Below are 21,730 nucleotides of genomic sequence, written 5' to 3'. Positions count from 1 at the left end.
AAGCACAGTACTAAGACAACTTTAACAGATTTACCTGCAGAGTTTTAACCTGCTTTTTCAAAGCTTCCAATGACAGCACAGAAGGTTTGCACTGGTCTATGCAGTACAAATATCTTGTCATCATCAGGCTGACTTCTGCATAAATTTCATCATACACTCTCCACTGTTCCAGTATTGACTGCATAGAGGTCTTTAGCTGTGCAACCTGCAAACAAACCATTTTTGTTACTGTCTCACATATAAATCACCTTTAAACTGACTTAAATCTCAGCTCAATGCTCCATTTGTGACAATCCACAAGAATTTCACAACTTGAAGTATTCTTCTACTTGGTAATGAATTGTGCAGGCTTCAAACCAAGCAGTAAACGGTATTTAGAGAGAAGTAAAAGAATTTGCTGGAAATACAAATTTTACCTGATTTCAAGGTAGCACTTTTCTGTCATCCACAATTCCGCGCACCCCCGCCCCCCCCAAAAAAAAGTAAGAAGTACCGAAACAATCTACTGCTTATTCTTTCCTGCCAAGATCAACCTAAAGTAGGAGGAAGTTGAGAGCCTTCATACTCTTAGGAAGCAGACAGTTTGATCCACAAATCAACTTTTATTTACTCAAAATTTGAACAGAAATCGTTTTATATGGAAGGAGGTGCTACTAAAATACTCCGCAGAGCTATCACCCCATGTATGCCATTGTGCTTTAAAAATATAGGCCCAACAGAACTACAATCTAGGAACTATAGCATTTTCATACACAATAAAATGAGGGATATCCTCTTTGTTTCTTTCATCATTACAATCATTTAATCTGCATTGGGGCAAGCAAGTTTTCCATTTGCCACATACTGCTAGACATTACAAGTACAAAACCATAGTTCTTCAGAGTGACTCGTCATTTTTACATTTCTGTGTCAGGTAAGCACACAACACATGCCCTGGGTTAGACAAAACATTCATCTAGTTCAGTATTTGCTTTCAGTCATGCTAGTACCAGATGCTTTGAGAAAAACATGCAAACGAGGAAAGGAAAGAAGCATGTTTCCATGGGACCTGGCAGTCAGATGCCAGATTTCAGTTCTAACTATGCATCCACTCAATGGAAGATGAGGACTGTTCTAAACCATAGTGCGTGTTAAATAGACTGCATTAATCATCGTATCTTACTATCACAGTTCCAGGCACGCAGGAGTAGATGGATTAATCAACCTTATTCTCATTTGAATCATGGAGGTGGGAGGAAACTCTAATTGCATTTTGTAGCCCGCAGCTAATTACTGCCCACACAAAGAAGATGGAAAGACATCATGCTCGTGAAATGTCTCTGGGCCACAGACTCACAGTCTCAAGATCAGCCTACAGACAGTACAAGCAAGGTATCACACCTCCTTAGACCTGTATTTGAAGTCACAGCCTGGCTCCTGCTGAGGCCAGTCAACCATGGGAAGAAAGCTACACTCTGCGTTTCATCACACATGCAGACAACTAGTTTGTAAGAACAATCTGCAATTTCTAATTTCAATACTTAAGTCACAAAAATACTAACATTGTGACTGTAATTAGAAAAAAAACACTAGGCTGCTTAATCCTGACAAATTCAAAACCCCAGCTCTCCAACAAAATGAAAAACTTTCCTTTTTCATCATATGCACACACAAAAATCTCTCCGTTTTCTAGCTGTGGAACAGCCACATCATCTCTGTTTAAACATAAAACAAAGAGTAACCTCATCCTGGACTGACACCTCGTGTGGAAGCGTTCAAGCGAAAGGGCTCATGTTTCACAAAGTTCTGAGGAGCAAAAGGAAAGTGTTCATAATAAAAAGTGTAAGGGAATCTTAACTACAAACACAATCACTGGATCACATATAATCCTCTCCAATATATGGCTATTTATTATTACAAATTTAAATCCATAACTGTAGTCATTATTATGCCTTCTGTGTCTGCCAATTATATCTAGATAGAAAAGATCAGTTCCAAATATAAAGCTAATATAACTATATATGCAGACTGCCGGGGAGCCAGTTTGCATGGAAAAACAATCTGCCTTGACTCTCCTTGAAGCCTCTGGGCACTACGTAGGGTTTGAGATATGGAAAGCCATCCAGGTTTATAGAGGAAAGAGTAGTTGAGAGGTAGAAAAGCTCCAGTGAGAATGACAGAGGTGTAGGCAGCTTCCACTGGCATACTCCAGAGGAAGAAGGCCAGAGTATTTTTTCGAAAAGCAGATTGAGTCAGAAAGCTTAAGATGTCCATTTTTAACTTAACAGAAAAATACCAATGCAATTTCTTTATTTTCTTAAACTGCAGGTGCAGGTCTGTCCTTTCTCCCCCTGCATTCAAACTGCTTTGAAAGCGGACTTTTTTTCTCTCTCATCCTTGGAAACAGATTAACTTTTGGCATGGCAGAGACTTTAGAGGAAGTTTTCAGGCAGGTTAAGTTCAAGAATACTTAGAAATTTTTTGGCACCAGCTCCTGCCATTTCATGAAGAAGATTAATAATACTGGTGGAAAGAATACATATGTGAGGAAATCTGAATGCAATCAAACCCTTTACCTGGCTGACAACGTTGTCCCTCATTTCACACAGCTCAGCTATCCTGAAAGGCGCAGCTTCTGGGGTTTGTTCTGCACTTCCATTTAAGGCTACAGTCTGTTTGAGCTCATCGAGCATTTTGGATTTAGTTGCAAGCTGATTTTCTAGGTCCTAAATGAAAAAAGAGAGAGAGAGAAAAAAAAAGGAAGATAAGATCTTTTAATGAGACTATAGAAAAACTCTTCTATGTGAAGAGTTTAGATAAACATGCCTTCTTTAAAACCAGCCCTGTGTAATTCTTCAGCCATACAACACCAACCACCACCATTTTAGCACTGATTCAGAATGACTTCTTTACAGGAATATAAAAGGATGGCGGCTGCTTTAGGCAGTCTACTACAGCTAGAGCTAGAACCAGTCCATTTAGTGTCAGCATAAGCACAGGACATCATGCCTGGGAAGGAAATCAGCAAGAGCTAATTCGTCAGCCACTATGCAGCCTCTCTGTACCTCTCTAGACACAGAAAGTTTTTACATTAATGCAGATGAACTTTGCCTCAGGTTGGTTAGCATTTGGGTCCTCCTCTGCTCCAGGAGACCCAGGCAGATATTGCAACTGACATTGCAATAGGAGCAAAGTACCCAACATCCTAACAACTTCTAGGAAGTTATCCTCTGCTTGCCTGCTTAGTCAGAGACTCTCTCTCATGGGAGAGAAGCCACTAAAATCAATGCTTGGGAGAATAACTTCCTCAACACAGTCAGCAAGATTCTTAGTCTTGACACGCTGGGTAAAGCTCATCAATGACTTTTTCACAACATGAATAAATACTCATACACACTACAGGCTATAGCATTTCCCTGTAATACAACACATTAAATTATGACCTTTTCCCCCCAACTACTGTCCCCAAAACATAATCAAATTTTGATCTCATTTTTATTGAGCAAAAAATTGTAATTAAACATTTTAGCCACCTGCATCTTAGCACTGTATCGTGCTGTGAGCAGGGTGGTATTTTAGTCAAAGATACCCTGTGCCTTTCTTCCATTTTGACCCCTTAGTGCATTTCAGAGTGCTTCAGAGAGACGAGTAACTCAGTGTATAACAGAACACTCCGGGGAATAATAGCAGCCTACTATGAGAGAGAGACATGTAACCATGGAAATGAAAGAACAAATATTCAGTGTAAAAAAACAGAAATGGAATACTGTACTGAATGAAAATAGCAGACTGCCAGAGTAATAGGATCCAGTTATTAGCTGGCTGCACCTGTTCTAATTTTGAGGGAGCTGGTGCCTAGAAAAATTCAACAAAACCGAAGTATACCTAGATTCTTGAGGCTGGTGCACAGAGATTACATTCTAGGGCTGGAGCATAGACAGTTACTACTTTACCAAATGAGACTGTGCAGTTCCTACAACAAAACCACCACAGAGCTCTTCAAACTAATGGAACAATAGCTTTATCCATAGCTGTGCTGAATTGAGAGAACTATTTCTTTTGGAGGCATCTCAGAACATGTTCTATAATATTGCTGCATGTTCCAAACACCATGAAACAACAGTAGATGCGTCTTCAAATGGAGGAAAAAAACATAAAATGGCAATTCACATCATTGGTGGGTCTAGCTCTTTATTGCCAAAACTTACCATGCTTTGAAGTTACACCATAATACTCTTCTAGGAAACGGCAACTTCCTTTACATTTTTTTCTGTTAAAATCTGTGCAGTTCTTTAGGCTGGATTCAGCAAAGTGTTACATATGTTTTGTACAATAATATCCAACATATAATGCTTTACCTTGCAATCATCTAATGTGTTCTGTGCAGAGATCAGACTTTCTGGGGTTTGTAAAGATCTCAGTCGATCACTCTGAGCTTCCAGCCAGTTGCGTAGAGTCTGTGCTTTGTTCTCATTTTCAGTAATATCTTCCAAAAGGTGTTCCAGGTCTTGTATCTGAAAGTTACAGAAACATTTTAACTTACTTAAATCTAGAGGTGGGAAGAAACAGGGTTCCCCCTTCCATTACTAAATTTGAGATTATGGTATTTTGTCTAAATAATACCTTGAATGTAAACATGAAAAGTATTCAAAATATAAATGTTTTGAAAGGGAATAAGGCATTGTGGAATCTGGAGCTGGCAGCCTGTGGACGTGAGAAGCTGGGGGCTTTGTCTACCTGGGCACGTTCATACAGAGTATGAAAATCTCATTTGCCCTAAAACCCACTGCCAAAGTTACTGATAAGCAAGGGACCTTAAGTCTCATATCTTCAGTTTTAGCCCTGAGAATCCACTAAATACTAGAATGCAGTTTCTTGAAAACAGTTAGAGAAGATAACTTTTTTTCCCACAAAACTGAAATGTCATCATTGTGCAGGAACTGAATTTTCCACTTGGAAATGTTTCTGGAAGACTTTCAGAGTCAGAAAAAAATGGGAATTTTCTGTTTGAACAACAGTTTTTGCATCAGGGAGGGCAGCTTCTCCCAGTGTCCTGTAAGCCTGGGAGAGGAACAGATGAAAGAGGAACATGGTACAAGGGTTCCATTTGAATTTTTGAATGCTGCCCTTCCCCTAGTCTTTTCCATGCTGCATGAGTCACACTGGCTTTTCTAGGCACTGGGGCACCCAAGCACTGGCATCTAATTCTGAATATATGGATTATTTCTAGCCTCACCAGAGCAAAGGCACTCCCAGAAATGTATTTTCTACAGAGAAACACAGAAGATGCACTGTTATAATTAGCCTGCACCTTGAGTTTGGCTATCAGCTGCTGATCTTCAAAGCACCCCACTGGGAAAGCGGTTTTCATTACTGCAGAAGGAGGACAAAGACACAGAGCAACCTGTTTCCACTGACCCCCGAGGGATGGAGCAGGGCTGGGAACAGACCCCCGGCTGTGCCTTTTCCAGCACTGCCATACATTTCCATCTGAACAGGGCTGTCAACATAACTTAATAATTACTTTTTAGGCAATTCCAACAGCTACAACAGGAAAACGGGTGGTAGCTTAACAGATCTGTATTTCTCATTCCCATCCTATGGCATGTGGAGGGGATGTTTGCTTTTTTGGTGCTGTGCTTGCTAAGCAGGGTCTGGCTGTTTGTACGAACCAGTGTAGTTTACTCTCCATTCCACAAACCACCCAGTGTTTACTCTCCATTCCACAAACCACCCAGTGTTTTCTCCCACGAAGTTTTTAATGCCCCTACTTTAACAGCACCCCAAAGCTTCCATTTAATTTAACAGATTTCTCTAAGAGATTCCCCTGCAAACACTACTCTGAATTCTTCCTTCTTCATAATTTTATCATTATATGTGTTGACACATCACTGATTGTATTTTCTTCATCTGAGAAACCTATTTTTCTCCACCTAATATAGACAACTGGGGTAAATCCCAGGCTGTCCTGAAGACCAGATTTTGTCTATTTTCCATTCTTTTAATTTACAGGGGAGTTTGCTCTCCCAGACCTTACAGAATTTTAGATACTCGGACACTACCTGGTAGCTGATGCACTAGACTACTCCACAGGCTTCCCATGAGACAGCAGGATGGCCAAACAGCAGAGAGCACAGGGAGCCTCACTGTGTTCAACAGTGCTTTCAGACTCAGGGAGAAATGCTACTTGCCAAATACAGAGCACCGGCACTGGCAAGATCAGAGTTGCAAGAGAGAAAGCAATGAAATACAATCCAACCTTTCTGCTCATAGAAGCCTGCAGCCTGTGCCACCTCAAGTTCATCTCTCCGAGACACTCAGCAAATTCCGTCCTTTCGTACCGCTTACTTTCCACATCACAAGTGCTCATTTGCAGGAGTGACTGGTTAACAAAATCTACCATCCACTGTTTAAAGTTCATTTCCATCATATATTCCTGGAGGTATTTAAAAACAAACAAACAAAACAAAACAAAAACATAAAACAATTAGTTCAGCAGTTTTAACCTGATCAGTTCCAATGATGCTTCGAGGCAAAGTTATGAGACACTCATAACTTATTATTCTGATCCATGGCCTAAATTATTTTTCTGAAATGGATCTGACCAGACACGGCTGTAGGAATGATTCTCCATTTTTACCTTCTATATTTGTGTAGCTACTTCCATTCACTGAAACTTTTGCAGGAAATCACTACCATTACATGGGTAGCTCAAGATGAGAGGAAGCTAATGCCAGGGCAGGAATGAAACCTAGGAGTACCAGACCCAGTATTTTATCCATTAGACAATACCATCACACTGCCACGGGTCCAGATTAGGCTAACACCAAGGCCTTTCTATGCTCCTGAGACTCATAAAAGCATGGTGCAATAAGAGCTTGTGCTCCTTAATCAGAGTAACTGATATCAGAACAAAATATCAGAATACCTGGGAAGAAAGTGTCCTTCAGTAGCAGTGGCCTTGCCTGTAGAGACAAGCCAGAAACTATGCACACAGTGAAAACAACATAAAGGAATGCATTTTTATTTTTTTGAAGGTCTTTTAGGGCAGGGAGATGGGTGAAGGGAAGAGCTCTTCATTGTATCTAGTGGTACCCAAAAAATCCACCAGGCAAAACTACAGTAGAGGTACAGCCTTAGCTGCTTGCTTGTGGGAATTTGTGACCCTGTACATCCCTACATTGCTGACAAGTACAGAAGTCGCATCTACAAACTGATCTCTAAATATCCAAACAGTTAAAAGCAGAACCTCAATATGTTCCAACTTCCAAAACTAACTGATAATGAAAAAAAAAAGCTAAATATCTGCTAAACTAAGGTACTTTGAAAGAAATGTATACTTTTTGTATATTATACACCTGCATTATGTGCAGTATAAAAGCATCTGAGAACCACAGCCATCACAGGCTGGGAACTGCTGTACAGTCTAAGTTCAGAGAATCATTTGGTAGCTCTGCAAGGCCAGAGCAAAACAGATCTCTGTAGGATTTGTGCCTTGAGGTCCGGCTCCTGTACATCTACAGAGGTACAAGAATGGCTTGAACCCTTCCTGTGGTTGGAGCAATAAGCCTCTGCCATTAGAGCTTTAGCATCTAAACAGAGCCAACAGCCTGCTTCAGCATCTCTGCAGAGACATTCATCTGATTTCTCTTTCCTAGCAGATTATTTCTTTTGATGAAACATAATATTCAAAATCCTTGTTCTCTGGCTAAATGGATGCTGACTGTGTAGATCCAAAATTATGAGGTATTCCTTGTTGAAAACGCAGAGTAAAACACAGCACAAATACAGAGACTAGCTTCTTAAGTAAGCAAAGTTTTCCTACTCAACACATCTAGTAACCTGAATGTAAGAGAGAGAATGAGTGAGACAGATGGGATGGAATGAGGAAACAGAGAATACAGCACAGCTGGCAGTAGCTATGTCATAGGGCAGACAGCATTTTGTGTGGCATGGAAACAAAAGGGTTTTATAATGGAAGATGTTAAAGCACCTTTGAGGCTGTTTGAGGAACCCTCCTGAGCGCAAGGGTAAGGATATAACAGTGCCTATAGGCTGCTTCCATGCTTGTGACAGCAAAAGAGTCACAAGCTAACCCTGGACTTTCAGCTTCCCATTTACCTTGTACTTCTGAAGGAGACTTCTGACATGGGCAGCACTGCTTTGTGAATTTACTGGTTCTTCGTGTCCCTTCTGTTCCACGTGGTCCAGCCAGGTCATTAGTTCAGTAATAGCTTCCCGCGAAGAAAGTTTTTCCATCTGAAGCTAGGGGTAAAGCATATAACGAATCCTCCACATTCTGCTTCTTAGAAATATCAAGGAAGATGACATCTGTATTTTTAGGAGGGCTCAGACATTATAATTGCAATTATCAGGGTATGAACTTGAAAGTGAGCTCTGTGCTCCAGAGGGGGATATGACTTAAATTTAAAAAAGTTAGAGAACTCAGAAATTTGAAATAAAACTATTTCTAATTATAATGGACTTTCATATAAAACTGTAGAGATGATAGATATGTGCATAACAGCATAGGAAGAACACTGCAATAATTAAACTGCAGTATAATGTTGGGGATATTCTGAAAGCAAGACAGCTAATTAAGAAAGAGGTGCTTTGCAGATCTTATACAGCCGCCAACTGAATGCTGGTAGCAACATTTTAAATAAATTATTTAGCTTGAACTCAGAGATGGCAGCAGTTTCTCCTCACCTGGTGAAGCTTTTCTTGGATAGCTGGGAGCTGCGTAATCAGTTCTCCCCATTTTTGCTCGAACTTTGCCAAAGATGACCTAAGTGCTGCAGTATCAGCTTGCTTCACATGAAAGAGCTGGTTGGCAGTGCTCACCACAGATGACTTCAGGGAAGATTTTTCATCAACTTCCTTAGAGAATGTCTGAGGTGCATGGGAGAATTTTAAGAGAGGATAAATATTTATACATCTATTTAAATAAAGAAGACAAACCAGGTTTTCAAGTCACGGGATGAACTGTTTCAACAAATGGATTTTAGCAAGTTTGTAAAGTTCAGAAAACCTAAACTCAACATGTTCTGTAAGGCCCTTTTCTGCTCATCTAGATACAATGATGAATACTACCTCTTGCTTGCTCCATGGGGATTGGGAATATCACCATCTCCACTTCACACAACCTCAGTCCTCAAATCTCTGTCCAGCTCACACCTACCTGTCCATCTTTCACAATGCTTTGCTTTCCCACTGTGCAAGACTCCCTCTGTCAGGTCTCACACTGGGGCTCAACCTCCTGGCTAGTCATACGAGGGGAGCACAGCACCAGGGAGCAGGCAAAGACATGAAATGCAATTCAGAATCTGCTTTTTTGTAGGGTTTCTCTTCCCTGACTTTGGCTGACCAACCCCACAGACCTATCCACTTCATTCCTGCTCCCTGAGTCTACCTCTGCTGGTAAATGGCCCATCAGCTGGGCTGAACTCCTGTATCCGATATTTGGTATCAGGAGCAAGAGGGAAACCATGCTATTATGCTACGCATGCATAAGAGATCCTGACTGGGCTGTGATATGTTGCAACTGGGAACTCTCTATGAGAGGATCCCATTCTGATTTATGCACTCTGGCTGGCCTAACTATCTGAAAGAAGTTTTTTTGTGGCCTCCCATCCTCCCGGTTCCCCACCCAGGTAATGGAGTGTCTTTGGGGCATGCAACCATTCTGTGTCGTATTCTGCAGGCAGCTTCTAGGTAGGTCATGGCAAATACAATAAAAATAAAAATAAAATAAAAACAAAAATAAAAATGGTCATTTTCGTTGGCAGTCATGCTATATCATCTCAACCTGGTAGGATAACAGACTTACAAACAAGCTGTTGATGTTATCCCTGATGGTGGTAAGGTCTTGTGACACACTGAGAGACTGTTCCTTCCAAAAATTCATTCTCTGCTGAGCAGAATCCAGCCATTTCATTAATTCCTCTGAGTCTCTGTTGTAGCTAAAAGGAGAAAATAAAACACACATTTATCTCCTATCTGAGTCTGGGATACCTTTCTCATCCTCCAAGTTGTTCTCTCTGTGAGAAGGCATTCTGACACCTATGCAGCTACATAACTCTTACAGGAGCACAGCACCAGCATGGGCTGATGTGCAACACAGCAGTTCTGCTGCAGATACACAAGAGTCTGTCCCTAGCAGCACTTTTCAGTTGGTCTGCTCCTTCTGAAAACATCCTCTTTCCATATTCTTTCACCCAGCAGATGTTAGGACAAGCTCACGTGGGTGAAAACAGTTTTGCTGGTAGTCAAAATCACTTGCACATACTGCAAGATATAGTGCAGATAGAATACCCAGCAGGACCAATAAATCCAGGAACGCTCTATCTCCACTACTGATCCAGCCAGACTGAGCTCAGAGCACACAGATTGGGTGCAGGGAGAGCTGTGCTTGGTACATCGCCTGGTGGATGGGGTTGTAAAGCTCCAGACTGCCTCCACCTGAACTGCCAGGACTGCACCGACAGTTGGCTTGGGCCTTGTGAAAGCACAGAGCATACTTGGGTCTTTCCCCTTCAGGGAGCTCAAAACAGCAGGGTGAGGCAGCATTTCTACCAGGTCTTGAGAGTTTATAAGGGGAATAGTGTACATGCGGAGTGGCACACTATGCCTTTGTATGGGAATAAAGGCTCACTTGCATTCATAGCGAAAATGCTTAGGGCAGCATGGTCAGAGCTTCTGTTAACACTTTCAGTATAGGAACTGCAGCATGATGCAGCTAACTCACCTAGATACACTTACTTTGCAATGATAGCAATCAAAACAGCATTCCCACAAAACTAAATAGGAAGTGAAGCGAGTGCAAGAAGATCAGCTATGTAATACAATACCACTTTTCTGATCACTACTGCTTTTTTTTTTTTTTGAGTTTTAAGTGAAAGGCAGTATAACATTTATTAATTTTATATCAATATTTAGAAAATGCAACTATAGAAGGTTACAAATCAATTTCTAGCTGATACCTCAAATTGCTTTCTGAGTTATAACCCACCTGACCAAGAGTTGGAGTAATGTTTGAAGTCTGTGTAGTTCATTGCCAATTTTTTTGGTTAAGGACAACCACTGCTCTTCCAGCTTCCGAATCTGACTTGTGATTTCTGGACAGCTCACTGCAATCAGCAATTTCTTCCCTTCTTTCACCATCTGGTATAGCCGGGCATGCTTTCCATCAACACTGCTTTTGATTTGCTATCAGAATATGGGAAGTTTGCAAAACAATAACATTTTAAAAATCAAAAACATGGCTAGCAGAATACATACCATTTGTTCTAACATCTTAACCTCACATTTCCTCTGCCATGTATTTTGTTTTCCATTATGAAGCAATCTGTACTTCATTACATGTAAAAGGGATATGGCTTATTTTTTTCAGTTCCCTCTCGATAGATCAAAAGAGATCTCAACATAATTTTATGCATTAATCAGAACGATTGATATGATTTTCTGTACCTTTTTGACACACGTAAACTTCAGGCTATGGATGAACCATATCTATCAGACCTGGCTGCATTGTCTGAACATATGACTGTCCCCAGCAAAAATTATTACCCTCCTGTTCTTAGTAGGGCTTCTGTCTCTATCCTATTTTTAAAACATTGCCAAAGTTTTGAAAGAAGTTGTTGGGGGTAATTACTGAATAATGGTGGTAGGGAAGAATGAAGAGTGAACAGTGAAGACGTTAAGTCAAAGTCATAGGAGTGGCCTGGATTGCTCAGAGAGCTGAAAAAAAACAAAGCATCATTTTACCATTACTACACTTCACTGGAAAGTCGAAATAAGAAGAGGGAAAAAAAAACACAAAAAAAAACAGGAAGTAGATCAGTCCTAGGGAGAAGGCAGAAAGGAGCAATTGTATGATACGCAAGTTTCTCACTTCTCTCCAGACAGAAGTGGTTATACAATATTTATTATTAATAGGGACAATTGTCTCACACGAATTAAACTCCAGAGAATTTTATTCTGCTCTGTCCTTGAAACCGCAAAGCTCCACTGCTGGGAGTCATCCCAAAAGAATCTTCTAAAGCCTTACTACTTTGTTTCTGATGTCATTAAAGAAAAATAAAGACTTAAGAGTGAAGGGCTAGTTAAGAACTTAAGAAACAAAGGAAAGCAAACAACTTCACAATGAATGGCTATGCAAGTATCACATGTCTCCCGTCTCACTGTGACAAGCAGCTAAAGCACCAGAGGGCCACTGTGGTTGTCATTATCTACTGCTGGTTTATTTCAAAAGATAAACTGTAGCTCAGAATTCTCTGGGAACATCCAGTGATTTCTTTTATGCAGTCAGCTACATTAAATCACAGTAGTTCTCTTTGTCTTTAGAGTCTATAAATCTAAATATCAAACTGGACTTATTATAGACCCAAAGACTCAGTAATTCCAAAATTTCCAATAGACTAGTTCCTCTGAAGACATAAAAGGTCAAATCTCTGAAGAATGCAAATCACTCTGAGGATACATCACTTTATCAAATACTATTTCTTCTTAATTTTATAAAACAACCATAAAGATTGTTTTTATATCTTTATATGTTTCAAAGATAGATAAAATGTTTCAAACTGGACTTGATATTCTAAATAAAGATATAGCTCTGCCATCAGAGATGCAGCTGGGAACAAGCCAGTAGCCTATTTGCCATTCTCTGCAAAAGGAATTTATTCTCTTTGGTCAGAGGGAAAACAGGATATTTCATTTTGAATAGTCAGAATTTTAGAAGGAGCTGTTAAAATCAGTAGACCTTCTATTGCAACCGGGTGTACAAATATTTGAAGGCACTGGCTTGATTCTCCTCTTCCACAGGTTTTACAACATGGCAAGAAGATCATTCCTGAATTACAGAGAAGTGGCTCTGCGTTCACCCCAAAGCTCCTGGCTGTCCTTGTGACTCGTAGCCCGTGTGCCATCTTTTCACGCTGCTCTGCCTTTACAGACCATTCCCAAAAATTTGCATTTAAGACCAAGTTCTAAAGTAGCTATAGTCATTACTCCTACTTAGATGAACTTACAGACCCTGGCTGAAGTTAGCTGCCCAATCCCTCACTACTTTTAAAAGGAACATGGAAATTTTCAGCATGCATCCACACACAGACGTGGACACCAAGGAAACAGTGCCCTGCAAACTGGCATCTCCTCATTTCTAATTAATCTTTCTTTCTAGGCCTAAAGATCCACTAAGAAAACCAGTCAGACAGGCAGACACATCAATACCTGGAGAAGTGCAATCCTTTCTATTAATCTTTCTTCTGTTTCTTCAACCAAGTTCACAGATGGCAATGTAGAGTTAACTGCCTCTAACTCCTTACTGAAAGCTAGGCATTCATCATCAAATTCTGTCCATTCCTAAAAAAATACGTTGTATCATTAATATAACACATATCTATCTCTGCATTTTTGCTACATCAGACTGAGACCTTAATACTTATTCTAGCATCAGTAGCTCTTGTTTCAATGAAACAGAACATGTAAACTGATAAATGTGAAATAATACGGAAATATTAAAGTGAGACGTGATTTTACCACAATATTTAGAAAATGCAACTATGAAATAATTCAATGAATATCTTCAAGATTTATAATTTTAAAGAGGTATACTTAATTTTTCATTCTTTAGGCGTGTTTTAAAATCATTTTTCAGATTTTATTTTTAAGCAGTACTTGTATTTTTACATCCTAAAAGGCTCTACTGTCAGCCCAGGCACTCCAAAATTACTGCAAGTCAAAGTCCCACCCACATCAGAGTAATGGATTGAAATGTCCGCTTTCAGAGTTTTTTAAAAGAAATAGCCAGTTTACTGATACACACAGAACAAGTTGCCATTCAATGGAGATACGAAAGGAGAACTACTTCCACCCAAAGAATCACAGGTATGGAAAGACTTCCCCTATATTCAATCTGTCTCCTCTTTCCCCCCAGCTTTTACCCTGGGTTTCTTTGGTTCGTTACCTTTAACAGGCTCTCTAAGTGTATACCATACTGACTGGCCTTCTGCTCCAACAATCTGACTTCATTCACCAGCTCTCCCCAGAATTTTTCTCTCTTCTGTAGGATGGAGGGAGACACTTTCTCGGAAAATGCTTGCATGAAAGCCATGTGGGTCATGAGGTTGTGGAAAAAGTCCTGAAAAAACAAGTTAAAGCCGGCTCTTTAAGAGAAATCATTCAGGAGTATGGAGAAGGTAGAGAAGACTCACTGAGAAGAGCAGCCAGCTTCAGGGCCTCTCAAAGCTGGGAACAGGAACCCTCTACTCAAACTCTGCATCAACGCAAGATGGGCAGTTACTGATGATTTTACAGTCAGTCAATAACCAGTGATGAGTTGCACAGATTACTTTCATTTATACATTTATAAAAAAAAAAAAAAAAAAGATCTACATTTATACCTTCAGTTCATATGGAATACAGAGATGCTGGAGGAAAATGATGAAGGAAGTTTTAACTATACACAAGTTGAATGTAGTGTGAGGTAATTATCATCATCATCAGATAGCCGTTATTCAGTTTGTTTCAGTTAGATGGGAGATGACTCCAAGCATCAAGGGTTTGATCAGAAGTAGTAGGTAGGGCACATAAATATTTTGGGATAACTGCAAGGTAACAGTTTGATTTAGTTATGGCTCAGCTGAGCCCCCAGGAAAGGGATGAATCTCAGTAAGATACTTTCTTCCACAAAAAAATCTTTGAGTATGCAAGATCATATCCTTCAATCAAGACCTTAACTAAGAACTAATATCTAGTACAAGAACTTCACTTAAGGACTGTAACCCTGTGAGCATCCTGGTAAGTCTTGATAACTAGGGCAGGAAAAATTACTCTTGCTATTTTCTTTTATTTTTGTAAATCAATGTGTGTAAATTTGGAGTGCAAATACATTCTATATATTTGATTTCCTTTGTAAATAAATTCCTAACATTTTACTCTGCTAAGGGCAATTTCTGAGTAAATGACAAAACATCATTCCTATGACTCCAGAGTAGTGATTTGCAGTGCTTGGCATCCTGAAGCAATTCTTTAAGGAGCTTGAGCTACGTGAAGCAGTTAAATCAAGACATTGACATGACAGAGACATCTCCCAGTGATTAGTATTGGTCAGGGCTTTTTGCCAAGCAGCAGAACAGTGAGGATGCAGGTGCATTCTTAGGATCTTCCATCAAACATGTAGCAGCTGGGTACAGGGGACACCAGACTGCCAAGGGCAGGATCTAAACTATCCTCCCTTCAGGAAAGAGCTGTTAGAGCTAAGTTTCCTCCATCAGATCATGAGGGCACAGAATGCTGGAAGCAAAGCCCCAGCTTTCAGTTGCTAGACAGCAGATTCAGCAATCTCATTACCAAAAGTCAGAAGGACATGCATTTTCATCACACATCAATATGTTCTGAGGTAAGCCACAACAGTAGTATTAAATAGACTGGCACAACTGATATCCCAATCTTAATTTATTAAGAAAACTAGTTGTAATAAACTGTCCTTCTTAGAGAGGTCCCATTTTGGTCAACTGAAAGCTTTTCATCGTTTTCTGCAGGTACTCCAGTCCCTCTCCTATGAGTTATTCTTCTCCATGACAGTTGTGAGAAACCAGTCACAGAAAATAATGCTCCTGCTATGCTGATCTGAGCACTACTGTGATTAGCATCCCATACCTTGTGATTTTCCAGGTGAGACTGTAGAGCCACCCTGCTTTTCGTTAGCTGCTTTGCATCTTGTGCAACCTTCTCTTGTCCAATAGCAACTAACTCTGCAAACCCACGAAGTAAGTCCTCATACTGGTTCTCACTGATGGAAGGGGAATTCAGCTCCACATACTTTGCTTTCAGAATCCTCCACATGTCATCCAAAACATCCTACAACATGAACATAGTTTAGTTCGGACAGAAATGAATCTTACAAACCAAGCACTCATTCCCAGAATGCAAAATAACTATCAGTCTTTTGATGCTAAAAATACCTTGCACAGAAAGATCAAACCTTGCTGAATAAGTGGAAACTGTACTGTGTTTTTACCTCTAATTTATAAACTTCCTGGATTAAGGTGATAGGTAACTGAAATCTTTCCCCATAGCCTCTCAATTTTGCTACTTGGTTCTCAAAGTTTTGCAGCTCCAAAGCACAGGCATCAGTTTTCTGAAATTAAAGACAAAATCAGGTATTAGAAAGAGTTCTGTTCTAGACTTTACATTATCACTAGCTGTGCAGCAGATCCAGGGGATCTTCAGGATCTCTGCTGTGTGACCACTTCATAAATTGACAATGACATACAGTAATCTAACAAGTTTATGAGCTAAATAAGACAAGACTGTTCATGACACAGCTCATTGGGTTTACATGACACAACCAGGTCTTGTGTCTCAGTACAACATTCAACATGCATTACAGCAGTCATTAAAAGGAATCATGGCCTCAGAAAATACCATTTTCTTGCATGAATTGGAAAGATTCAGTCAGAGATGGACTGGCACAAGTTCTGTCTGAATGAAGGGAAGTTATGTACTGCTGGCATTCCTTTTCCAAGAGTGGTTATTTCACAGGATATACCTAAAGCAACAGCTCCTACCTGGGGCTTCAGAAGTTCTGGGCATAGCTTTCAGCCTGGCAGAAAGTCATGCCTGTAAACACAGTTATGAGCCTGTAACAAAAATGTTTTGGGAACCCCTCTTTGCTCCACCAGCAAGTAGATAGATGGCTCATGACCATTCTGGGAAGGATATGCAGTCTGCTCATTTTTAATTCTCTACTAACCCCTACAAATTTTGCAGAAAATCTTAACTGGTCAAATGCCATACTAAGATAAAGTGCTCGTAAGTGCTCTTAATGAGTGGACTTAAATATTCCAGTCCTATTCCCATGACAAAAAGCTAGAGGTTTGCAAATAAAAAGGCATAACATGTTAAGTGCTGTATTTTGTGCAGCTTTTTCTCTTCCCTGCTATAGTGTGGGGTGTATTTGCTCCGAGAGGTTGTGGAGAGACTGGTTCCTCCACTCCAGCTGCCAGAAGGAGTGGAATTAGGTCCAGCTATGGACTGGGATGTACTAAGAAAAAAAGGGGTAGCAAATACTGAACTCTCATTTCCCCATTCTTAAAACCTAAGTGAAACTCAAACTTTAGAAAATATGAAACTTAGTAAATTGTAGAAATCTGGAAACATTAGCTAGTAAGTTTTTCTTTTCCTTTGAATGAAATTACCTGAAGCTGCTCAGAAACATTATGGCCACATATTGCATTCAAACATTGTTGTAGAGTAGCTTTTTTCTCAGTTAACTGATCATAGAGTAGTCTGACTTCATTCTGCAAAAGAAACATCAGAAGTATATCACACATCAGGAGTATAGTAATGAATAGACAAAATTACACAGTAAACAAAATGGCTACCTCTTACAGCAAAAGCACTTTTGCTCTTTAAAAAACAAACCAAAAAATACACATTAAGGACTCAAAGCAGTAATTTAGAGAGGGAAATTCTCTGGTCTGTGAAGCATAAGAAAGGAGATTACTCTGTCACAATGATCCTCTGTGACTGTAAAGATCTGTGAAACTAATAGAGAAACAAATTCTTCTCCTCTGAAAATGAGGAAATAAGCCCATTACCGCCAACTGATGGAACTCAATGGATTCTACATCGCAAGACCAGCCCTGCTCCTGTTTGGAGACAACATCCCAGTGCTCTTCAAAGGACTTATTTTATTATTCAACAGCACAGAGCTAGCCTGACTTACAGATGATGAGCATACTGGAGTTCTGATGAACAGTGGAAACCGTATTTCAAAGACTAGGTTATTCTTCCCTTTCTTCAGAAAGAATACTTGATCTGAATATTTTTCAGCAATAGCTAGAAGATTTAGTCCATCACAAGAATCTATAGAAAACTTTTTTCATTATCTGCTTTTCTGAAGAACAACAAAGGAAATGCACCTTTACAAAACTATGGCTACTGTTACTGTGGCACATAATCTCAAGGAACAGAAAATACCAAGAGTTAAATCAACCTCCAATGCAAAGCCATAAGCAGCTCAGTGCCAGACATTACACCAAGAGGGAAGAAGCTTGTCCCTCATAATAAATATTCTGTGAACAACAGAGTTTATGGCACCATACTAACTCTGATCAGTCCTGAGTCCACAAAGTAGCAGAAAGAATATACAAACCCCTCCCCAGCCTAATCCTTTCCCACAGAAACTTGCTTTAGCCTGTACATTAGCATACATAGGATCCCGAGTTACTTCTATCCTCTCTGCATGCAAATTTTCTACTGTGAACAAGGCCTCTAAGGCAGTCAGCACTGTAAACAGCAAAATAAATTTGCTTCTTAAGAGACCAAGTTTGTTTAGTACCAAAAAAAGAAAAAAAAGAAAGAGCATTATAGATGGCTCATTTGTAACTCAAATGCATTAACACTGACATGTCTAACAGGTGCTGTGAAACAAGATGTATATTTGGCAGTGGAGTACCTGATAATTGCTATTGTGATCCAGCCCAGCTTTCATTGAATTGCTCCTTAAAGCAGTGGCAGCTTGAGTTTGTTCCAGCCGTGCCTGCAAGTTGCTAAAGCACTCACAGAACACATCTGTGCTCCCACCAGCGCAGGTAATAGACTTTAAAAGGTCGTCCTTTTTATCACTCAAATCAGCGTGAAGTTTTTGCAGCTCGATAGAAAGAGTCTAAAGGGTTGGAATAAAGATAACATGAGTGAAAATGGTCTCTGTCCAAGGAGTCTTGTCTGTAAAATGCACTGGAATTCAAGCTGCTAATTGTTGTTAAAAGACAACAGGCCCAAATCTATGCACCAAAGAGCCCGGTTGTATTAGTCCTGAGTAATACCAGTAAAACAGAAAGGAAATGTCAGGCCATATATATATATATATATTTTTTTTTTAACAGAAATCTGCTGGGGTTCCTCCTTGCCCAGATGCTCTAGGGAAGTTACCTCATAAAGAACCTGCTGCATGGCTGCCTCTTCAGTGGAGAGGACTGAGGTGTTTAACATCTCCTCCATATTATTCAAACACCGGCTGATCGCCAGAAGCAGCTCAAACAATTTTCTGTCCAAATTGGAAGAGACTTCTTCTGCCACATTATCCTGTGTAAAGGCAAGTCAGAAGTTTTCAGTACTTTCACCCAAGACACAGCTAAGATTTGTTCACTTGTATAAAGTTAGACGTTTAGTCAGCTAATAATAATAAAATGGAATTCATGAAATACTGAGGGATAGTCTTGGATGAGACAGTTACATGCATGAAATACTCAGAGCTGCTAAGGCCAAAGCTGAGAGTGACCCTCTGTGCATTAGGAGTGGTTACGGTTTTACAGAACTCTGATCTCAGGAACAGGCACAACACAATCTGCATTGTCAGTTCCAATACTGCAGATTTACTGAAATCAATTCACGGGCTCCTCACTTAACACAGTTTGAGGAATAATCATTACCCAAACTAGCATGTCTTTGCATTCAGGTAGCAGAAGTATCATAGTTGAAACTTGAAATGTTTCCTCTCAAAATGCTACCCTGATTGTACATAATACTCCATAACTGACACAAAAGCTATACTACTATATACTACTACTATGCCCCATTTGCAATAGTGATTGTCTTTATTTCTCAGTGCCCAAACAGTGTCTTGTGTCCAGAATCCCTTTGTTTTTTGCAATGCTAGAACATGCCATGTTTACCTGTGCATGCACCACATTTGCTTCTTGGCTTAGGTCTCCCAGCTGGACAGTGTAAGTTTTCAGTTCTTCGACAGTTGGGGTTCCTGCACTAGCAAACATGCCCCGGGGCAGCATGTTCAGTTTCGTTGTAATCTAATATTGGGAAAAAGAACATTGCAATTAGGTGAACAGCTCAAATGAAGATTGGGCTATGGGCAACTACATAACACTGCTTTTAAAAAGCATTAAAATAAAGGTTCCAAAGCATTAGTATAAAGCACTTGAATAGCAGGGTTCCCTTTTTGCTAGAAACAATGAATTGGTTAGGCTATGTCCTGATGGGAGTATGACTGAAAAAAGTGCCTCTGGTTCCCACCTTTAAGGGCTACAGGATGGGGTTTGCATTAAGGCAGCCCTGCTGCAGCGTAAGTCTTGCCTGAATAAAAGCAGATATTCATCCTTTTACGTGATCAATGTTCTTCCATGTAATGCAGTAATTTCTGAGAACAGAGAATCTAGACATTCTAATTGAATGTGAACAAAATCTCTAGTAAAAGAAATTATACTTTGTCCAAACAGTAAAATTCTGCAGTGTGTTCTAAATAAATACATAGCACTTTCTTGTTGCAGTGCAAAACTTCTGATATGTCAAAGAGAATGTTATGGTGAATTGAAGAACAAAATTTAAGCCAGAGATTTGTTTTGACCAAAATGTTCTCACTTGCAAGAACTGGGACGTGATCCACATCCACAAAAATCAGCTGGGAGCTTGCTGGCTAACTCTCTTAGTTCCCTTGAAAAAATCAAGCAGGTAACATCAGGTCTGAAGGTTAACTACAATTCACCTACATGCTCGCACACTATACTTAATAGTCACAGCTCCAGAGTCATTATCTACCTCAAAGTAAAATTAAAAGACAACAATGAAAATAGTATGCATTAACAATTTCCTCTGGAGAGCACTTGCAGATTTCAGTTATCTGATGAAGAAGGGACATGAAATGATGATGCAGGAAGATATCCTAATTGCTATCTTCAACACAACCAACAGCCTGCAAAAAGAGTGTTAAGAGAGTTTTACTGAAGTTAAACAGACCTGAGGTTCTACAAGCTGGTAGAGAGGAGATTTCATCTTTGATGACAGCTCTTGATGTAAATATTGCCATTTATTATCCGTTTGGTCCTTTGGAGATAAGGTGGGATCAGCCTGCTTGCTTTTTAGATCAGATTCTCCATTGCTGCATTCAGAAAACATTATTAGAATGGCAAATACTGAAGTAGAATAAACAAAACTAGATTTGTAAGACTTCTTGTATAAAAGTAGTTTCTATTGCTCATGCCCCCAAACCAGAGTGCAACCAAGTGCATGTCAGAGAACAGAGATACCCAGCTTGCCTGATTGGGAATGCTTCAGTTTATGGCAGGTGTAAGTCCTGCCTGATATCAAGACTGACTGAACACTGAAGTCAGCCCAGTATCAAGGAGGTTGTCACATAAATGAGACTCCATTTCTCTAGACTGGTGACTGCAGAAATCTCCCAGCTCCCGCAAATTTTTCATCTAAAGGCACATGTCCCTTCAAAGAACCACTGGTGCCACTGCAAAGTTTCAGCTGGTTTGGGCAGTTTTACATAACTGAATCTGGGGAGTGATTTTGTTATTTTGTACCTTGGTTCTAATTTCTGAGTCATGCTGTCCTCAAACTGTAGCTGCATTTTTTCCACGCACGATTCAATGAAGTCAATAAGGTTTTTCTGCTCAGCTGCTTTTACTTTCAGATCCTGTGAACAGAGAACAGAATGAACAGTAAAATCAATTGTGTGCACTGTATTACTCTGAAATGACGATTGTGCTTTTCCAATCACATTTTACATGAATTCATTTAGCAAAGAAAATATGAATACGTCTATCAGAATAGCAAGCAGGTTATATGTAAACATGAAATTACCAAACAAACAGTTTTCTAAAAACGTGTATTTTTACAGAATATATTACAGCCTGAGATGAAGTTTCAGAACCAAAACCCCTCAGTCAGAAACAAATTATGCAAGGGTACCATCCAGCTTTTTAACATTAACAGACATTTTGGA

General features: G+C 39.8%; 1 protein-coding gene across 1 annotated transcript in view; it reads right to left on the bottom strand.

Moving 5' to 3' along the window:
• SYNE2 (spectrin repeat containing nuclear envelope protein 2) overlaps positions 1-21,730 on the bottom strand; it is a 189,253-nt gene that overhangs the window by 49,494 nt on the left and 118,029 nt on the right. Inside the window, 18 exon segments of the mRNA XM_040557776.1 lie at positions 35-205; positions 2,556-2,705; positions 4,338-4,493; positions 6,239-6,415; positions 8,101-8,244; positions 8,689-8,871; positions 9,809-9,941; positions 10,991-11,187; positions 13,210-13,341; positions 13,946-14,119; positions 15,640-15,840; positions 16,001-16,120; positions 17,181-17,282; positions 18,443-18,652; positions 18,919-19,071; positions 19,662-19,793; positions 20,737-20,878; positions 21,309-21,421. Of these exon segments, the coding sequence (XP_040413710.1) occupies positions 35-205; positions 2,556-2,705; positions 4,338-4,493; positions 6,239-6,415; positions 8,101-8,244; positions 8,689-8,871; positions 9,809-9,941; positions 10,991-11,187; positions 13,210-13,341; positions 13,946-14,119; positions 15,640-15,840; positions 16,001-16,120; positions 17,181-17,282; positions 18,443-18,652; positions 18,919-19,071; positions 19,662-19,793; positions 20,737-20,878; positions 21,309-21,421 (2,790 nt within the window).

This window comes from Cygnus olor, chromosome 5, assembly GCF_009769625.2.
Source record: "Cygnus olor isolate bCygOlo1 chromosome 5, bCygOlo1.pri.v2, whole genome shotgun sequence".
Taxonomy (NCBI): domain Eukaryota; kingdom Metazoa; phylum Chordata; class Aves; order Anseriformes; family Anatidae; genus Cygnus; species Cygnus olor.
The sequence above is the reverse complement of the archived record's forward strand: the minus strand, read 5'-3'. Positions and strand labels throughout refer to the sequence as shown.